The 17,212-nt window shown below is 47.3% G+C and overlaps 1 protein-coding gene across 2 annotated transcripts in view; it reads left to right on the forward strand.

Moving 5' to 3' along the window:
- GATB (glutamyl-tRNA amidotransferase subunit B) overlaps nt 1-17,212 on the forward strand; it is a 94,027-nt gene that overhangs the window by 57,456 nt on the left and 19,359 nt on the right. For both annotated transcript variants that reach the window (XM_028125296.2, XM_028125297.2), the window contains exon 10: nt 11,110-11,243. In XM_028125296.2, the coding sequence (XP_027981097.1) occupies nt 11,110-11,243 (134 nt within the window). The remainder of the gene's footprint in view (nt 1-11,109; nt 11,244-17,212) is intronic.

A 17,212-nucleotide genomic window follows, 5' to 3' on the forward strand; every position in this document is an offset into this window, starting at 1 on the left:
CCGTAGCTTAGCCGTAACTCTCTGATGCTTACGAGGCTGGATTTTAGTCATTTCTTCATCTGACTTGTTCAGCCCCTTGCAGGCTAGGACTGTGTCACCCTCTCACTTGCTGTTCCTCAGCACAGCTCGGCTCTCCAGCAGTGGCTTAACGCCAAATCTTCGACCAGGCGAGTCATTTCGCATATCGGACTGAACACCTTTTTAACCTGAAGCCTCTTACGACTCAGGCGTTTTCCCAAGGTTGGTTTAAGCCGACTGAGGCTTAGTCCTACCCATCCTCCCCACTGTCTGATGAATTTCCAGCCCACGGGAAATAAATTCCAGACTCAATTCCAAATACTAAATTCCAGTCCTACGTTCTATAACTACCAGAGAGAGCCTCCAATATGTCCGTTATCTATCTTCATCTGGCCTTCCACCAGGTGAATGGAGGCAGCCCTTGGAGGTAGCAAATGAAGAAAACCCAAGTTTCTTGGCCATTTCTTTGCTCACGACTGTGATTTCAGAAAAGAATCCACTAGGGCGCCTGGGTGGCTCAGTTGGTTAAGCAGCTGCCTTCGGCTCAGGTCATGATCCTGGAGTCCTGGGATTGAGTCCCACATCGGGCTCCCTGCTCAGCAGGGAGTCTGCTTCTCCGTCTGACCCTCTTCCCTCTTGTGCTCTGTCTCTCATTCTCTCTCTCTTAAATAAATAAATAAAATCTTTAAAAAAAAAGAAGAGAATCCACTAAATATAACGTTAAAAGTTCTTTTTTGTGTATCAACTTTCTTCACAAGAGAGGTGAAAAGACCTTTCAGAAACTCCTCTCAAGAATATGGCTCTTTCTCCCACGGCCCTGTCTGCAAACATTTGCTCCCTTGAGAGAGCATCTCTCTAGCACTGTCACGCTTGGCCTCTGACGAGCACGTGATGGCAAGGAGCATCTGCCTCCTCGCGCAAAGAAAGTCCTCTGAGGGCAGGGACATTTTCGCGTTCATGTTTGTGTCCCAGGCTCCACTCATGTGTCGTTCACAAGAGGCCTTGAGTAAATGTTTGCTGAGAGTACCCAGCGAGTGGGTCTAGAGTTTAAGGTCCTGTTGAGGGGAACCTGTGTTTCATCTGTTCAGTCCACAACTTTTATTTTGCATCTCCTATGTAGCAGGTACTCAGGGACAAAGATATAAAAAAAAAAAAGTGTTTCTTTGTTTTCCAAGAGTTTATATTTACACACACACACGCGCGTGCGCGCGACACAGCTAACCAGCCCTTGGGGCAGATTGCAAGAGCTAGATGCATACCGTGGGATGGGAGCCCAGGGAGGTAGTGATTACCTTGATTGGAACAAAAGGGAAAAAATAACAGAAGAAGGTGATTTTTGAGCCAGTTTTGAAGGGACTTTTAATATCTTAAAAATACACTTATTTTTAATAGCTTGCAGATAATGTATTAGGTGATTCGTTTTTGTTTTTGTTTTTTTTAAAGGGGTGGTCCTTGAAATTTCCAAGACGAGTATAAAGAGAACTTAATAACAATGGAAAGAGAATGAATCGGAGAAATTGTTTTCCTGAAAGTGGGTATCCTGAGCTCTTTACGACTTTGTAATCATTGAAAGCTGAGTTACTCAGACCCGAAAATGATATGTTCATGTTTTTTTCCTGCCTTCATCAGAAACACAACAGATTGCCGAGAAGGGCAGATGCACAAATCTAATGAACCATCTTTCAATTTAAAGAGTGCCCAGGAGTATTCATTAAATAAATAGCAGTAGTGGAGGTGTGCTTTGCAGAGCTTCAACCCCACACTCGGTGCCTTTGGATTGCTTATTCCAGTAAGCATTTAAGCACATGCCTTACCCACACATACTAAAAACTTCAGAATTTAACTTCAGTCTTTAATTTGTCCTGTCATTTTATTATGTGGTAAACACTTTATTATGTATTGGTAATTTCTGCTTGATATTTGCAGAACTCTAGTATTTTAGCATCTACGACAATGTGTGGCACGTAGTAGGCACTCAGTGAATATTCAGTGAATAGTCAGATAAATGATATGACAGTACTCATGAAAGTCCTGGAAGAAGCATTCCTGATAAAAGCATTTTAGTTTCTAAAGGTCAGATACGCAAACCACTCTTGACCACCTTGCAAATCATGGGGTGACGCCTGGCTCATTGAACTCTGGGTGAGAAGCACCTGGATCGCCGCTTTAAGCACCCCCACGTTCTGTCCAGATGCAAGTCACTTGGCCTCTCCGACTCTTGTTTTCTGAACTGGTCTTGTTAGGACATTGAACCCAATCTACCTCCTGGTTTTCTCTCTTAAACCCTCCTGACAGTTCCCTCCCAACAGAAAACCTATATTACAGTTTTTTTTCCTCTGGTCACATAAAAAGTACCTTGCCCCACCTGAAACTTCAACCTATTTAGTTAACCTTGCTTCCCTGTCTTATGTCAAATTTCCTTGATTGCTGACCTCATTTGTAAGGATTAAGGCATAGAAATACAGAATCTGAGATGCAGGTATTAGGTTCCTGAAAAATGAGAGGTTCTAATAGCATAGCAAGTCCTTCTCTGAGTCAGCATATTCCAGGAGTAATCATGAGAATGATCTAGATGATATGCATGTGCATTTTTCTTAGCGGATAATCCCAGGGTGATGTCTGTGGGGCTATCTCTTCCTAAACTCTGCCTTACCTGATTTGGAGAATGCAAACAGATTGTAGTCATTTGCTTAAGCAGTACAAGAACATGGCTGCTCGCTGACAGCAGGTTCTGCAGTTTATAGCAGGTCACTTTTTTTTTTTTTTTTTAAGTAGGCTCCAGGCCCAGCACGGAGCCCAACATGGGGCTTGAACTCACAATCCTGAGATCAAGACCTGAGCTGAGATCAAGAGTCAGACACTTAACCAACTGAGCCACCCAGGCACCCCCCAGGCACCCCATGGGCCACTTTTTAATTTACCCTTACAACAACCCTCTGAGGTAGATACTGTTACTCTCCCAATTTTACAGATGGGGAAACATAAACTATGGTGGGGTGTAGTACATTAAGTATCTTAGCCAGGCCTGTGGGGGGTCAGGTTCAGTGGTCTGAACTGACTTCAGAGTCCAGGCTTTATTTCCATTTCTAAGCTCTGCTGCCTGCCTGCATATATAATGTGCCACAGTGCCAAACAGGAGTATGTTTCAAGTTCATTGTTGTTTTGAATCACTTGATAGAGAAAATAGAATTTTTACTTTTGTTAATACTGTTGTTTTTATTGTTTGTTTGTTTTGGTTGTGGTTTTCTTTGCTGTTTCATTTTGGGGTTTTTTTTTTTTTAGATTTAATTATTTATTTGAGAGAGAGAGCAGGAGTTGGGAGCAGAGGGACAGGGAGAAGCAGACTCCCTACTGAGCAGGGAACCTGGTGCAGGGCTTAGTCCTGGGACCCTGGGATCATGACGTGAGCCAAAGGCAGACGCTTACCTGAGCCACCCAGGTGCCCAATATTAATGTTTTATACAGTCCCACTAATGCTTCATGAAGCAGTCACAGACCATTGGTTCATTTAAAACTTTTGACCACCCTGTTTGGTTTTCAAGATGTCAGACTGCCTTATAAAGAAAGAGAAAGTATCGTTGAGCAACATCGTCGCTCATGTCTCCTAAATTTAGTGAAAATCAGTCAACTCCAATGAAAAGCAGAAATTATGTCCATTTTCCAAGTAGAAAATTTAAATCACAAAAAAGAGATATAAACTGTCCTCCGTAACTTTATTTTGTTTCTTAAACTTGCTGCCATAGGTTCTTGGCTCCTTCTGAGCGAATCATTGAAAAGGTCTCCAAAAGAGGGCAGAATATGTGGGGTTTGTGGGGTTTGTAGGATGATTTTGCCTGTTGCCTCATGTCATGCAGCCCAGCCCATGGTAGGCGCTTGGTAAGAACCAGATACAGGCTCACAGGGAGGCTGGCTGTGTATGAATTCATTAGATAGAAAGATGTCCATCTCATCAAGATTTCAGTGGAGGAATGGCATCGCATTCCCAATTTAGTGTTTCTTGAGGACCTGCTGTCCTTGCCACAGCACCCTGTGCTGTTTTCAGTTGGAAGAGCCTTATCTTTTCCGTGTCACTTTTCATTCTCCTGGGTAGCCCTGCAGGGCAGTGGGTTGAAACACTGACTAAGAGACAGTCTTGATTTCAGATCTCACCTCGGACACCTGGGAGCCAGAAGGGCTCTGCAAAGGGAACTGGCGCTGCCACCCTCCCTAGCTAAAAGAGGGGAGGGAATGATTCCCTTACCCCAAAGATGATTGACAGAACAGAATCTTCACTGAATCCCAACAAAATCCAAATACAGCCAAGCGGACTCCCTAGAATAAGTTGCCAGGGAAAAGAGCACTGACACCAAAGAACTGCTAAGGTGTTTGAGAGTCGCGCAGGGCAGAATTTTAAGAAAAATCCAGCATGGCCCCAGTGAGACTGTAGGAAAATGTGACTGTGACCCTCCAGATTAGTGACCCATGCTGCCATACATGTCTGTCTGTCTTTGTATTCAACCTCAAGATGTGTAGTCTTATTTGAACAACTTTCTTTTTCCCCCAGCTGGTTATTCCCCATTTGAAGTCATAATCCTTTGCTTCTGACACCATGAAAAAGGTTAAGGTGTCTCTGGGGACAAAGAAGCAGAAAAAATAATCATGACTGTAGTTGATTATTAAATGGATTGTTTTCCAAGAGTGTTGCTTTGGGTTTCTATTAAGCTTGAAATGGCTTGGTTTTCTTTTTGGATGAACTGTCTATAAAATAATTTCCCATGATAAATATCTGTGTACTCATGGATGATACTACTTTAAAGCTAATAGTTTAAAAGGCATCTGAAACTATATTGACTGGTTTCAGACTGCTTAGACGTGCTGAGGAGCAAAGCACTGGCCTTCTAACTGCTGCTGAAGGAAAATCCATTTGGTCAACATCGTCGCTCATCATATTTCAGCTCCATGTAATTTTCGAAATTGATTTTATTCTTCGTTTCATAAAATTGCACCCAGTGCTTGCCAGCTTACGGGTGCTTTTATAGTTAGCCTATGCCCTGGAAGCATAACCGATATTTTTTTCTGTTAAAACTGAATAAAGGATGCATCTTCTAACTTTACTTCTGAAAAACCAGCAATTCGTTTATTTCAGCTGCAAGTAACAGGACTTTCAGAGATGAGGATCCTCTGGGCTCAGATTCATTTGACCCCTCAGGGACCTTCCCACTGGAGCAAAAGTGCAGGGAGGAGTGAGGTCCTGAGTGCCCAGCCTTGGGGATTCACGGGGACTCTCTCTCTCACCCATCCTGAGGCTGGGGCTCCTGTTTGTGGGACGGTTTCCTTTTGGGGACAATTAAAATACATCATTTCCGGTTTCAGTCTGATCTTGGCACAAATGAGCAAGCACTGCCTTGCTTCTTTGTTGCCATTTTTAAGCTGCAGCCCGGTTCCCTCCGTGTTGGGCCCATTTGACAATGGTGGCTTTAGGCACATTGAAATGTGATTATGATCAGAATTGGTTTCTTGACAGCATACTACTTGTGGCCCATTCTCAAAGATACGGTTTTCTAGTTATGCCGGTCTGCTGTCAACTTTTATCACCTGATTTTCCAAAGAAGAGTCTTATTGCCAGATTGGTTTCCTTCCCATCCCTCCTAGAGCTCATGTGTCTCAGAGAATGTAAACTCATTTTCACATGAGTCTAAGCCAAATGTAGGTGTGAACCCTCTCTGTATGGAACGGTTGTCTTAAACTCAGATGTGTATACTTCCCGACTTTGCTAGGAACAGAGCACAAGTGAAATTGTTGGGACCAGAGTTTTGCTCAGATTTTAGGGGCTTCCAGGCCCATTGGGAACATGACCCAGGAGTAGAAACTGTGAGGACCAAAATAGGACTGTAGACCTTTCTAGTTGTGTATTTTATGAGACAGACTAGAGAGTATACCCTTGGTGTTTCTGGGGCAGTTTCCAAGCCTCTCCAGATCTCTGTGTTGTTGAAAGAGGCCTTGATGGTTCAGGATTCTGGCTTCCTCCTGACATGCTCAAGTGAGAGTGATGTCTCCTATGCTAGTCTCACACCACCAATTAACTACCTTTAGTTTTTTCCCCACTGAAGACTCTTCTGGATGTGTCTATTTTCCCCCCCTCACTCACTGCAAGATTTCCACAGCCAGTTCTTGTTTCCATGAAAAGCAGAGAGAAGGCTCATTCACATCGTAGATCCAAGCTGGCCCCCCACAGAATGTTTCCGTCCTTAATCTCGCCATAACTTCTGCTTTCTTTCCTTAGAACCATCACTCAGGCCTCCCTATCTAATTTCCATTTCCATCCCAACACTAGCATTCAGTGTTATTTTCACAAAGGTGATGGGTCTGCATTCTCTTTTTCTCACTTTGTAAGAGTGATCAAACCCACAGGAATAAAGAGGGAACAACAGAGTCCCCACTGATAGACAGATGCTGGGCCCTCTTACAGTGTTTGCAGAAATGCTCAGTGGCTGCTCACCCCAGCACCCCCACCACGTGGCAGATGGGTGCAGTTTCCCTTTGTACCTGCACAGAATGACACGTCATGACACGTGAGCGCCTCGCCTGGTCGAAGCCACTGTTGTTCAGTCCACAGATGCAGGGTCTGCTGTATAGTCGGCTGCTCCCCGCACAGGAACGACCTGCCCGGTTAGGTATAAAGTGGTGCGCGAAGTCCCCATAGCAGAAGAGTTAGAATGCAGTAAGATGCAGTCTGCCTTGGCACCAAGACTGTGAGCAGTAGTGGGGGTGGTTTTGTAAGGTCCCGAAGGTGCTTCAGAATTGGGCAGGGTCTTGGTTGAGGCATACTCACCATAACTTCCGTGAGGAGAGGGTGTGGAGGGGACACAGAAGAGAGGCCTGGGGAACTCTGGCCACCCTCCTGTGCCCCAGAAGCTCTCTCTGGCCTAGGGCGGGGGGCGTGTATCTGTCTGCCTTCCTGGTCTGGGAGCAGATGTGTGCCCCGCCACAGCGGGGAGTGCCAGGTGGCATAGGTGTATATTGGCAGAGGCAGGAAAGAGAACCTGCCGTTTTCTCCTAATTTCTAAGTTAATTGCTAAGGGCCTTTGCAACATTTTTAATGTGTGAAGAGCCTTTGAACAGATGGCAGGTACCAAATAAGATAATGGAAGTGGTGGGAAAGGGCATTCTTTTGATGAGCTTGTTGCTTCACATTGTGCCTGGCACCGCTAGGTGCTCAGTCTCAGTTCCCAGGAAGGCAGGGACATGATATTTTCATCAGAGGCAGTGTAACATGGAGATGAAGGGCATAGACTGCAGAGGTTCAATTCCCAGTTCTGCTCTCTTGCTGTGGAAGCTCAAGCAAGTTTAATGCCTCAGTGTCCTCATCTGTAAGAGAGAGTTCTACTAATATCAACCGAGGGTTGTCATTAAGAACTTCAAATGAGTTGGGGCGCCTGGGTGGCTCAGTGGGGTAAGCACCTGCCTTCAACTCAGGTCATGATCCCAGGGTCCTGGGATCGAGCCCCACATCGGGCTCCCTGCTCCATGGGGAGGCTGCTTCTCCCTCTGCCCCTCACCCTGTTCTCATGCTCTCTCACACACACACTGTCTCTCTCTCAAATAAATAAATCTTTAAAAAAAAAATTTAAATGAGTTTACTTAGAAGAGTGCCTAGCACCTGTTGTCGTCGTTAATACCATCAGCAGGAGCATCAGCCACGTGCGGCTCTCCACGGGGCCGGCTACTCTCTCCGTGTCTAGCCCCTGTTCTGGATACACTCCTGCAAGCTTTTTAATTGGCCCCGGGTTGCCAGTCTGGGGTTTCTTTAGCTGCCAGGTCACTCCCTGCCACATAATCAGCTGTTCCTCAACTTTGTGGGCTTTTTCTTCTCTTGAGTCTGCCACTGGGCAGCTGTCTCTGTCAGGTTTCATTCTCCTTCTAAATATAATCCAGCTAATTTCTGCCCTTTCATCAGGTTCAAAGGGTGTGGGACTTAGAACGAGAATGGTGCTTGAGAAACCAGCCCTCCTCCTCTTCCAACTGCATAGCCTTCGGACATGTTGTCGTCTCCAAAGGTAGAACGGACAAGACAGCCAGCTTGGCGAGAAGACAGTAGCATGCAAAAAGACATTGCTTCCACGGCCCGACGCAAGGGTGAATTGGGGCTCCTCCCCAGGGCAGGCCGCGAAGGTGGGGCGATCCCTGTGCCTCGCCTCACACCTGCAGTGACCAGCTGACAGATCCATTAGCGGTGGAGGACTCTTGTTAGCATCTCCGAGGCTGACCTGGCATTGGCTCTGGGTGTCATTGAATGCTTCGGGGAAATTTGATTAAAATGTGAAAAGGATGCTTCCCTGCCATAGAGCTGTAGAGGCTGTCTGGTGTTACACGAAAGACAGGACTGGTTGTCCCTGCCGCGTTAGCTGTGGCTGCAGGAACAATTAGTGTTACATTTGGCCAGGAGACTTGATGCGCCGTGTCGCTACGGTGTCAGCTCTGTCTGATGTAGGAGAGGTCAGTGCAGAGTCGGACGCCTGCATGTCGCCTTTGAGAAGGAAGCTAGGGGCTCCCTAACGCAGTGGCCTTTTTGCGTTGCTTTTACATGGTTTTTATGTAAGGGAACCACCAGCCCACAATTTTCCTGAGAACACCAGATGGCTGCACTGCCATGTTCACCAGGGACTTCTGAGATTCGTGCCGAGCTTATTAGCAGTTGCCGATCTCATAGAAAACTAAGGAAACCTTATCTAGAATGCTGTGGGTTTTTTCCTCAAAAGGTGGACTTCTGATCTAAAGAGCCAGGGCAGGCAGCTCACGTGCGCCTCGGCATTGATCCGTCATTCTCTGGGCGGCAGCGGCTCGGCCTCCTTCAGCCCTGCCGCTGGCCGTTCACCCCATTACACCCGCAGATTTTCACGTCCGCTTGCAATTGTGTACTGAAACCGTGCATCCAGTGAAGTACGGTTCCAGCTCCGACAGGCTTCATCACAGCACTGACACAAAAAGACAAACAGAAATCTGACTTGCCATGTTATCCATCCAATAAAAAAAAAAACCACCCAAGGGTAGAAGAAGAGCTATTCGTCACGTCCCAGCACAGCCAAGCCTGGGAGTTCAACTGCAATATTTCTAGGTGGCTTTAGAAAACCTTTCCTTGGCAAAGCAAAGAGTTCTCCTTCTGACAGCTCTTTTCACCAGCGAGCCAGCCTGTCTGGGTTAAAACAAAGGGAATTCTGCCCGTCTGATTTGGGCCGGAGAGCGGTTTTGTACTTCCCCAGCAGTTTGCTGTATCATGGTGGAAGTTGGAATACTTTTCCGTAAGTTAAGCAGGTCTTCCTCTTCATTCTGCCTGCGTTTCCCTTATCTGCAGTCAAGCTTTGGCTGCTGAGGTAGCCTTTGCCCTGGTTTAGCATGAGCAGAATAGTAACGTTGGCCTGAAAAGAGATTCAAGAGAGGATTATGGGATTATTCAGTAGGCTTGTCACCAGAGAATGTATCTGTTACAAAGGGTATGTAGATTTTTTTGTTATTATGGAATGTCTACTTTAGCAATTGTATGCCCATGTATATTTTACAGCATCTACAATAGCTAAACTTTCAGAGCACTTTTGTTAGTATGTCTTGCTCTTCTGAGTACCTTATTTTTCCAGAAAGTTCCTTCACTTAACAAAGCTTTTCTGAAAGGGGCAAGGGTGAGAGCCTTGCCCACAGTATGAAGCTTAAAAGACCATTTCAAGGAAAGTGTGGTTTGATTTGAATTGCAGCAGGTAGGGGAAATCGTCTAAGAAATGTGTTCCCTCTGCATTTGGTAGCTTCACCTTCCCGTATGTGAGGAGCACATGTTTTTCTTTTTCTTTTTTTTTTTAAAGATTTTATTTTATTTGACAGAGAGAGCACAAGCAGAGGGAGAGAGAGGGAGAAGCAGGCTCCCCGCTGGGCAAGGAGCCTGATGTGGGACTCGATCCCAGGACCCTGGGATCATGACCCGAGCCGAAGGCAGCCACTTAACCGACTGAGCCACCCAGGCGTCCCTGTTTTTATTTTTCTTATTGGAAAACAGAATGGACTTAGCCAGACTTTTTGGTTCTGCCAAACTGATCTGAGCCGGCAGTTAGCCATAGTAGTTAAGGCACTTAATGAGTGCCTTGGGGTTACTCTTATGCAAGACTGGGACAATTCTAATATTTGAAGGTGAACATGACACGATAAAGAAGGAGCATTCACTTGTGATTTTTTTTTTAAACACACGCGGTGACGGCAGGCATGGATTCTGTCCACAGATACTTACCAAGTAGCTGCCATTGCCCAGCACTGACTTAGCTCTAGTTGTAAAGTGAACCGGACAGAATGGCCCCCGACTCACAGAGCTGACAGTCCAGAGCGGGGGGTAGAGTCTTCTTCAAGTCCCCTTGATGATTGTTTTCACGGAGCAAGAGGAGAGGCAGAGTTAAGCTGTGTCTGGCTTGGCTCAGAAGGCCTGGAAACCCCTGCTGCCTCCATCGGTCCCGTGGTCTAAGTGGATCACATGTACCTGGCTTCTTCCTCATTTCGAAAACCACTTCTGTCACTTCCTGGGATGATGTGAAGATCCATATAGTTACGATCCACTTTTGATTTTTCAGAGGTAGAATATTCCGTCTGTTCCTTCTTGACTTGCTTCTTTTCCGGCCTCCTTATTCTCACAGTCGCTGGGACTTCCAGCAGAGAATAGACCTGGAAAGAAGGACAGGAAGCTCGGGCCAGACATCGTGGGCCTGAGGATGAAAGGGTTAAGGTTGTAGGGTACACAAGGCTGACAGTGAGAGGGCAGGTGAGTTTGGGGGAGAGTGGATTTCATTGTCCTCTGGTTCACCAAGCCAGGCTCTCTGACATATGTTTGTTCCTGTGAGAAAATGCTGTGTTAAAAAAATGCACAGTGACAGTGGTAGAAGTCGAATACTTGCTGTTTACTGAAAGGGATCACAGTTTTCTGGTGACGGTTCCGTATTTAAGAAAGTACAGGTAGAGGTCTCAGGGGAGGCAGAGGATGACAGTTTCAGATCTGCCTTCAGAATGCTGATCTTTCATTTGGGGGGAGACTTTATACATATATATATGTATACATCCATACTTTTTTTTCTTTCTTTACAGAATGAAGTTGGCCTACTGGAGTTCTTCCAAAATGTTATAAAAGAAACTAGGGCAGAGCCAAAAAAAGTAACTAGTTGGGTCCTCAACATTTTTCTGGGTTTTTTAAAGCAACAGAACCTTGCTGTCAATGAGAGGTGAGTGGGGTCTGGAGATTCTTTTTTCCTTTTTTTGATGAACTCAGTGTCCAGAAGCAGTTGAAGTAGGGCAGGGCCAGTGTTTTGTTCTCCCTCTTCCCCCTCAGGATCTCCTGACAAGACACACACACCCCCTGTGAATTCCAGATTCTAAAGCTGTCCTCCCTCACATCTGAAATTTCGTTTATCTGTTCGAATCTTTGTCTGTGCTGCCCTTTGTACTGTGCTGGAGCTGCGGTCCTAAAGATGAGTAAGACAAGGGGTATGCAAGCTGGTGGGGGATATGGGCCTGTAAGAGAGCAGGTAGTCACCTCAGTTTGATTCTTTTAGGCCGGAGGCGCAGGGGGTGCCCTGAATGAACACAGAGGGGGCCTGACCCGAGGCCAGAAGGTGGATGAGGTTTCTCTCAGAAGTGGATGCTGGAGCTAGGCCCCAAAGACCTAGTGGGAGTTGCCAGGTGATGGGAGGGGCGAGGGCATTCTAGGCAAGGGAGTGGCGGATGGACACTCAGAGGCAAGCGGGTGTATGGGCTCAAGAAACCCAGAAACTCCGGGGTGCTGAGGGGCAAGGACAGCTCAGGAAAAAGCCACAGAGACCACCAGAGGCCACTGTGCAAACACTTCTGTCAGCAGCTCTCAAAGCCGTAGATCTCCAGCGCACTCCAGTTTCACTTTGGGGGAGTTGGTTGGAGGAACAGACCAGAAGCAAGGAGCCAGTTGCTGGAGTGCCAGTGAGAAATGCCATGGGCCTGAGCCGAGGTAGATGGACAGCAGTTCTCTCACGTTGTACAACTTCCAGTTCTTACTTGGACAGTGGAGTGAAATGGAGGGCAGCATCTTACAGTCTAGTGAGAGGTGGAGGAGGAGTGAGTTCAGGGGCAAGGGGCGGGGCAGGATGCCATGTTCCATTTGGGACGTGCTGAGTTGGGCCGCCTGGGCGGGGGAGTAAGCAGGAGGCAGTCAGATACATGATCTACCACTAACAGAGATCGGGGAGGTATAAATCCTAGAGTTCTCATTTGTTCATTATTCAGCACATGTTTATTTAGACTCTGCTCTGTGCAAAGCACTGTGCTAAACCTGGGGAAGACCAGTCGGCACAACAGATGGAGGCCCTGCTCTCGGAGCTGACAGTCTAGAAGCCGGTGATGACAAAGCAATGAGCTAGGTGGTCTTGAGAAGGGGAAGGGAACAGCTAAGCTAAGGCCTGAGGGAAGGATGAGTAAGGTTAGTCAGGCAAAATCCAAGAGGTAAAAGTGTTCCAGTATAGGGAACAGCACGTGTAAAAATCTTGAGGTGAGTCCGGGCATCCTATGTCGGGGAACGCAAGTACATAGTCCAGTATAGGTGGAACGTGGACTTAGCAGCTTATAGATAGTACTTGAAGTTGTTGAAACAGAAGAGGATCAGGGAGGGTATGGCCTGATGGGACGGCTGAGGAAGGAGCTGGAGATGCTCTAGACTCTAAGTGAGAAGCGCAGGCAGAGAAGGAGGCAGCTGAGAAGAAATGGCAGAGAAGAGGAAAACTGGGGCAGAATGTCACAAAAGCCAAAGGAAAGGCAAGATTTAAGAAGGGAAGAGTGAGCAGCAGATTGCAGTATGGGGAATGAGGGAGAGAGCGTTCATGAGAAGCACCCCCCACCCCCCGCAAGGCCCCAGGGGAACATGGTACCCCCTGTCAGCAGGCATGCCATTGTCCCAGCATCCTGAGGCCGTACAGAGTGGAGGAGGGGGATGAGCCTACATGGATACATGGTCCCAAAAATTTGTTTGCTGTACAGTGCCCACTTCCTTACTTGGCTCCTTACCAGCAGTGACCTTGGATGAGTTCCCCTTTCTCACCTGCCATTGCTTCACTATGAAACGAAAACGGTAGTGCCTAAGTACTGGCAAGGGTTTTGGAGAGGAAAACGCACGGTGCCTGGCACGTAGTGGGCCCTCAGCGTTCGTTTCCTTCTCTTCACCGGGTTGGCGTGTTAAGTACCAAAACGACGGCCACCCTCAGCCCCCTAAACTCCTTTGGCATCTGTTGCCTCTCTGTCTTTTGTTCCTGCCCTTTCGGGTTTGACCTCTCCTCAGAAACTCCACTCTTTACACTGAAAATACGGTGGCCATTCAGGGTAGGCTGGAGCCCTCCAGAAGAGTTTAGGGAGGAGAAACAACTGTACCAAAGCCTTACAGAACAGATAGGAGTTGGTGAGGCAGAGGTCTGGGCGACACCGGTGGAGAGCCAAGGGCGGGAATGGGAATTCATTGCACGTTCTTAGACCGAGGAGGAGCATAGCTTGTAGGAGCAGAGGGTGGGGGGCGGCAGGAAGGCACAGCTGGCTGACCGGCGCAGGGCTGGGATGTAAGGATGTGGGGAGTCACCGGGGGGTGGGGAGGGGGTGTTAGCCGTGACCCCAACAAATGCGGTAGAGCTCCCCTCTGGGCAGGGCACGAGGTCAGATGAGGAGGCCCTGACCCCGGCCCTCGAGGGGATCGCCATCTCCTGGGGAGGACTAGACTTGTGCGGCAGCATTTTAATCCAAGGCAGAAAGCAGTGCTTCTGGAAGCGCCTGTTGGCCAGAAGAAGGCAGGAAGGCTCCAAGATGTGGTTTGAGCTTTCGGAGGAGTTAAAAATCTGATCCTTAAATTGATGGTTTTCCATGTCGTTGGCTATGGTGGACTGTGTTGGCCTAGAGTCACTGAATTTTAGTCCTGGCAGAGACCTTAGATAACTTCTGGTTCCGCTCTGTCCTTTGGCAGACAAGGAAATCGAGGCCCTGGCCAGTAAGGTGACATACCTCAGGTTGCTCAGCTGCTGAAACTGGTAGCCGAGTCCCCTGACTTTCAGACCAGCTTCTTTATATGTCGGTCTCAAATTAGGGGTTTGCGTACCGGCCACGTTGGTAGCTGCTGAAGGTGCTGAGGTTGATAAATTAGCTTGTAGAGTGAACTTGGAGCCCCTGATACTTACCCAAACAATTCATAAGCACTACAGTTTTAAGAACCCAGAGGGTACCCAATTCTACATAAACCTAATAAGGAGGTGTTCCCAAAGCAGATAAACGGGGGAGCTAAGCTACGGTTCTGTATCCAATTTATGGAGAACCAGGACTGAGGACCCAAAAGCAAGCTGTAGCAACTGTCTTCCTGCACAGCTCAGAGAACCACCCTTAGTCGCACTGGCCGTAGCGGCCTCACCTCGGAACAAACAGTAGTTAATGAGCAGCCGCAGCTGCTGGAGCAAACATCTCCAAAGCTTAGAATGGCAGTCACTGTGGAGCTGTAGCAGTAGTCGTGTGATGATGCCAGCCAGGGAACACTCTAGAGGTCAAGATGGCAAGAACTGATTTTGCAAATTAGCATTCATCTTTAAAGGCCTGTCAGAAGACTGGTGTTTAAAGGGTCCAACCAGAAGAGCTCTTGTTGAACTCGGCTTTTTAATTATTTTGAGCATGTTGCTTTGAAAGTTGTTTTTCTGTTAACTCCTTCTAAATTGCTATTACTAACAGGTTGGATTTAGTTAAGAACGTGGAAATTACAGCTACCCTGAGCAGGTGCTTCACAGTGATACCAGGCAAGTGCCACCATCCAGTTGTCTGGCCCAGTCGAGTGCCCTGAACTTCCAGGCCAGCCGTGGGCAGCCGTTCCTGAAGCACTCGCCACCCAGGGCAGGCTTTGGAGCCAAGAGGGCCTGATGGCGAGGGAGGAGAAGTCCGGCAGTGGGGTGTGTGCGATAGCATCCAGGAGTGGGGCTGCAGGGTTCGGAGCCCATTAAAGATCATTCTGGCAGCCCTGGGAGCGAACATGGTTATTACCTCGTAAAGCAAAACAAAGAATATGTGACAAAGACCATGTGTGGCCCACAGAGCCTTAAACATTTGCCCTCTGGCACTTCCCGGATGAAGTTTACTGACCGCACCTTAGAACATGTTTGGTGAGAGGTCATTGAGTCCAGTGGTAGAGAGAACTGGATCCTGAAGAAGCAGAGGCAATCTTGGGAACAGATGGGCTTCGCTTGTCTGCCAGCCTGAGGTGGTGGAGGCAGAAAACCATATGGAGAAGAGCCCTGGCCGCTCCTTATTAACGGGACATTCAAGGAAAAGGAAGAGAATGCGGAGGTCCAAGGAGAAGGGGTGTTCGCAAGGGGCCTTAAATGTAGCCCAGAATTGGGGTGCAACAGAATGGGGGGGAAAGCAGTTATGCTTGGCAACAAGCAAAGGTGTGATTTTTTTTTTTAAGAGAAGAGCTTCTGTAGAGGGCTAGGATTAGTATCCACATGGCTGTGCCCACAAGGGTAGATAGTAGCCACTAATGCCAGATGTTTATTGGTAAAGGTAAGGTAAGAGCCCAGGCAGAAGTAAGTGACTCCAAAATCACTTGCAGACATTTTCAGGATCGGGAAGATCTGAGCATTTGTGAAGGTGCGTGATTAGAGCCCCAGGAGAAAGGAAACAAACATGCGAGTGGGATCCATAAAAGTGGAAAGTAATTGGGATTAAAAGCATGAGTCAAGGGGTTTGTTTGATGGAACCAGGAGGAAGAGGGCACGACAGAAAATTCTGAGTCTTGCATCAGCTGGTAACCTTACGAAGTGAGAGGTGAAGGAGGGCATGTGCCAAGAAGGGAAGTGGGAAGGAGACTGTCTGGAACAGGTGCTTGGGTTGGGGCACCCGGGAGGGGTGCAGGGAAGCCGTCGAGATGAACACAAGGATTATTGACCAGCAAGAGCCACCTGGGTGTCCAGGTCCCTCTGTCTTCCTCCAGGAGCTTCCTGTGCCCCATCGGAACGGAAGCAGAGGTTGCCTTTGGGCCTGAAAAGAGTGTGGGGATTGAGATGGACCGCACCTTTCTCCGATGAGGGGAGGGGGCTGGGAAGGTATGGTTGTAGAGATAGCAGAGTGTTTACTCCCAGAATCCAAGCTGGGGATGGAGTCGTGATCCTGAAAGAGCTCTAGGGGACTGGAGGAAGTTGGCAGGTGGGAAAGATCCCTCTGTACATACGCAGGCCTCAGGGGATTGGAGGCTGGCACACAAAGCTTAAGCCTTCCAATGTCAGGGTCTTCTTTAGTGGAGACATATTCACTGTCCAGGAACCAGCATTATCTGACAGCAGCAAATCAGTAGCTTGTGCTTCTGCTGCCATTATGTTGCAGATCTGATGGTTTATTTATTTAACTGATAAGTGGGGTCTTCTACCATCAACCTGACAGGTACTGATCTTTGTCATTGTCTCACTCAAGGTTAGCCCGGGCATATCTGGAATTAATGTATGTGGTATACCAGATAGCTCTCCCTGTTGGTGGGAAGAGTTCTGTGACACAAATATTAGTGACTATGTGTCAAGCATTTGTGGGTACAGAAAGGTGAGTGAGAAATCTCCAATGCTGTTAGGTCAGTGGAAATATTTTATAGTGTACATTTATGACCTAACTAATGAATTAAGGTCATTAGATGAGAGGCAAAGTATTTTTAGTTATGTTGTGATCTATTTCTGTTCTTCTCTGTCTCCATGTCCCTGATACCATCAACTCGTGTGGGAGAAGGGACCTTTTCTTTTCTGCATGCTCTAGAAATCCAGTTTAACATCAGTGCTTATCATGGGTTCTACCTACTGTCTACACTCTAATTAGCCACCGTATTTTCTAGGATTGCAGAACACCCAAGGGACACTCGTTTTTCAAGCAACCTGATTCTTAGTAAGGTGGAAGGTTGGAAAAGGGATTTATTGGTTTATTTCCAGCTCTCTGCCCCTCTTCCTGTTGAGATTTAATCAGGGTGGTTCACAGATGTTCCACATACCAACTTAATAACACCAGTTAGTCTCCAAACCTAGTTTTCACTTGGAATTACCTTTTATCCCTACTTTGGGATAAGCAGAGACTTTAAGGATGATGGTCTGCCTCTGTGTGTCATCTGCTTCAAATGAACAACCGTAATGAGGCTTCACTGGACTTGAACCAGAGTCCAGTAAGTCAGAGCTGG

This window comes from Eumetopias jubatus, unplaced genomic scaffold, assembly GCF_037043125.1.
Source record: "Eumetopias jubatus isolate StellerSeaLion01/CBP00866 unplaced genomic scaffold, mEumJub1_p1.0 scaffold_2, whole genome shotgun sequence".
NCBI lineage: Eukaryota > Metazoa > Chordata > Mammalia > Carnivora > Otariidae > Eumetopias > Eumetopias jubatus.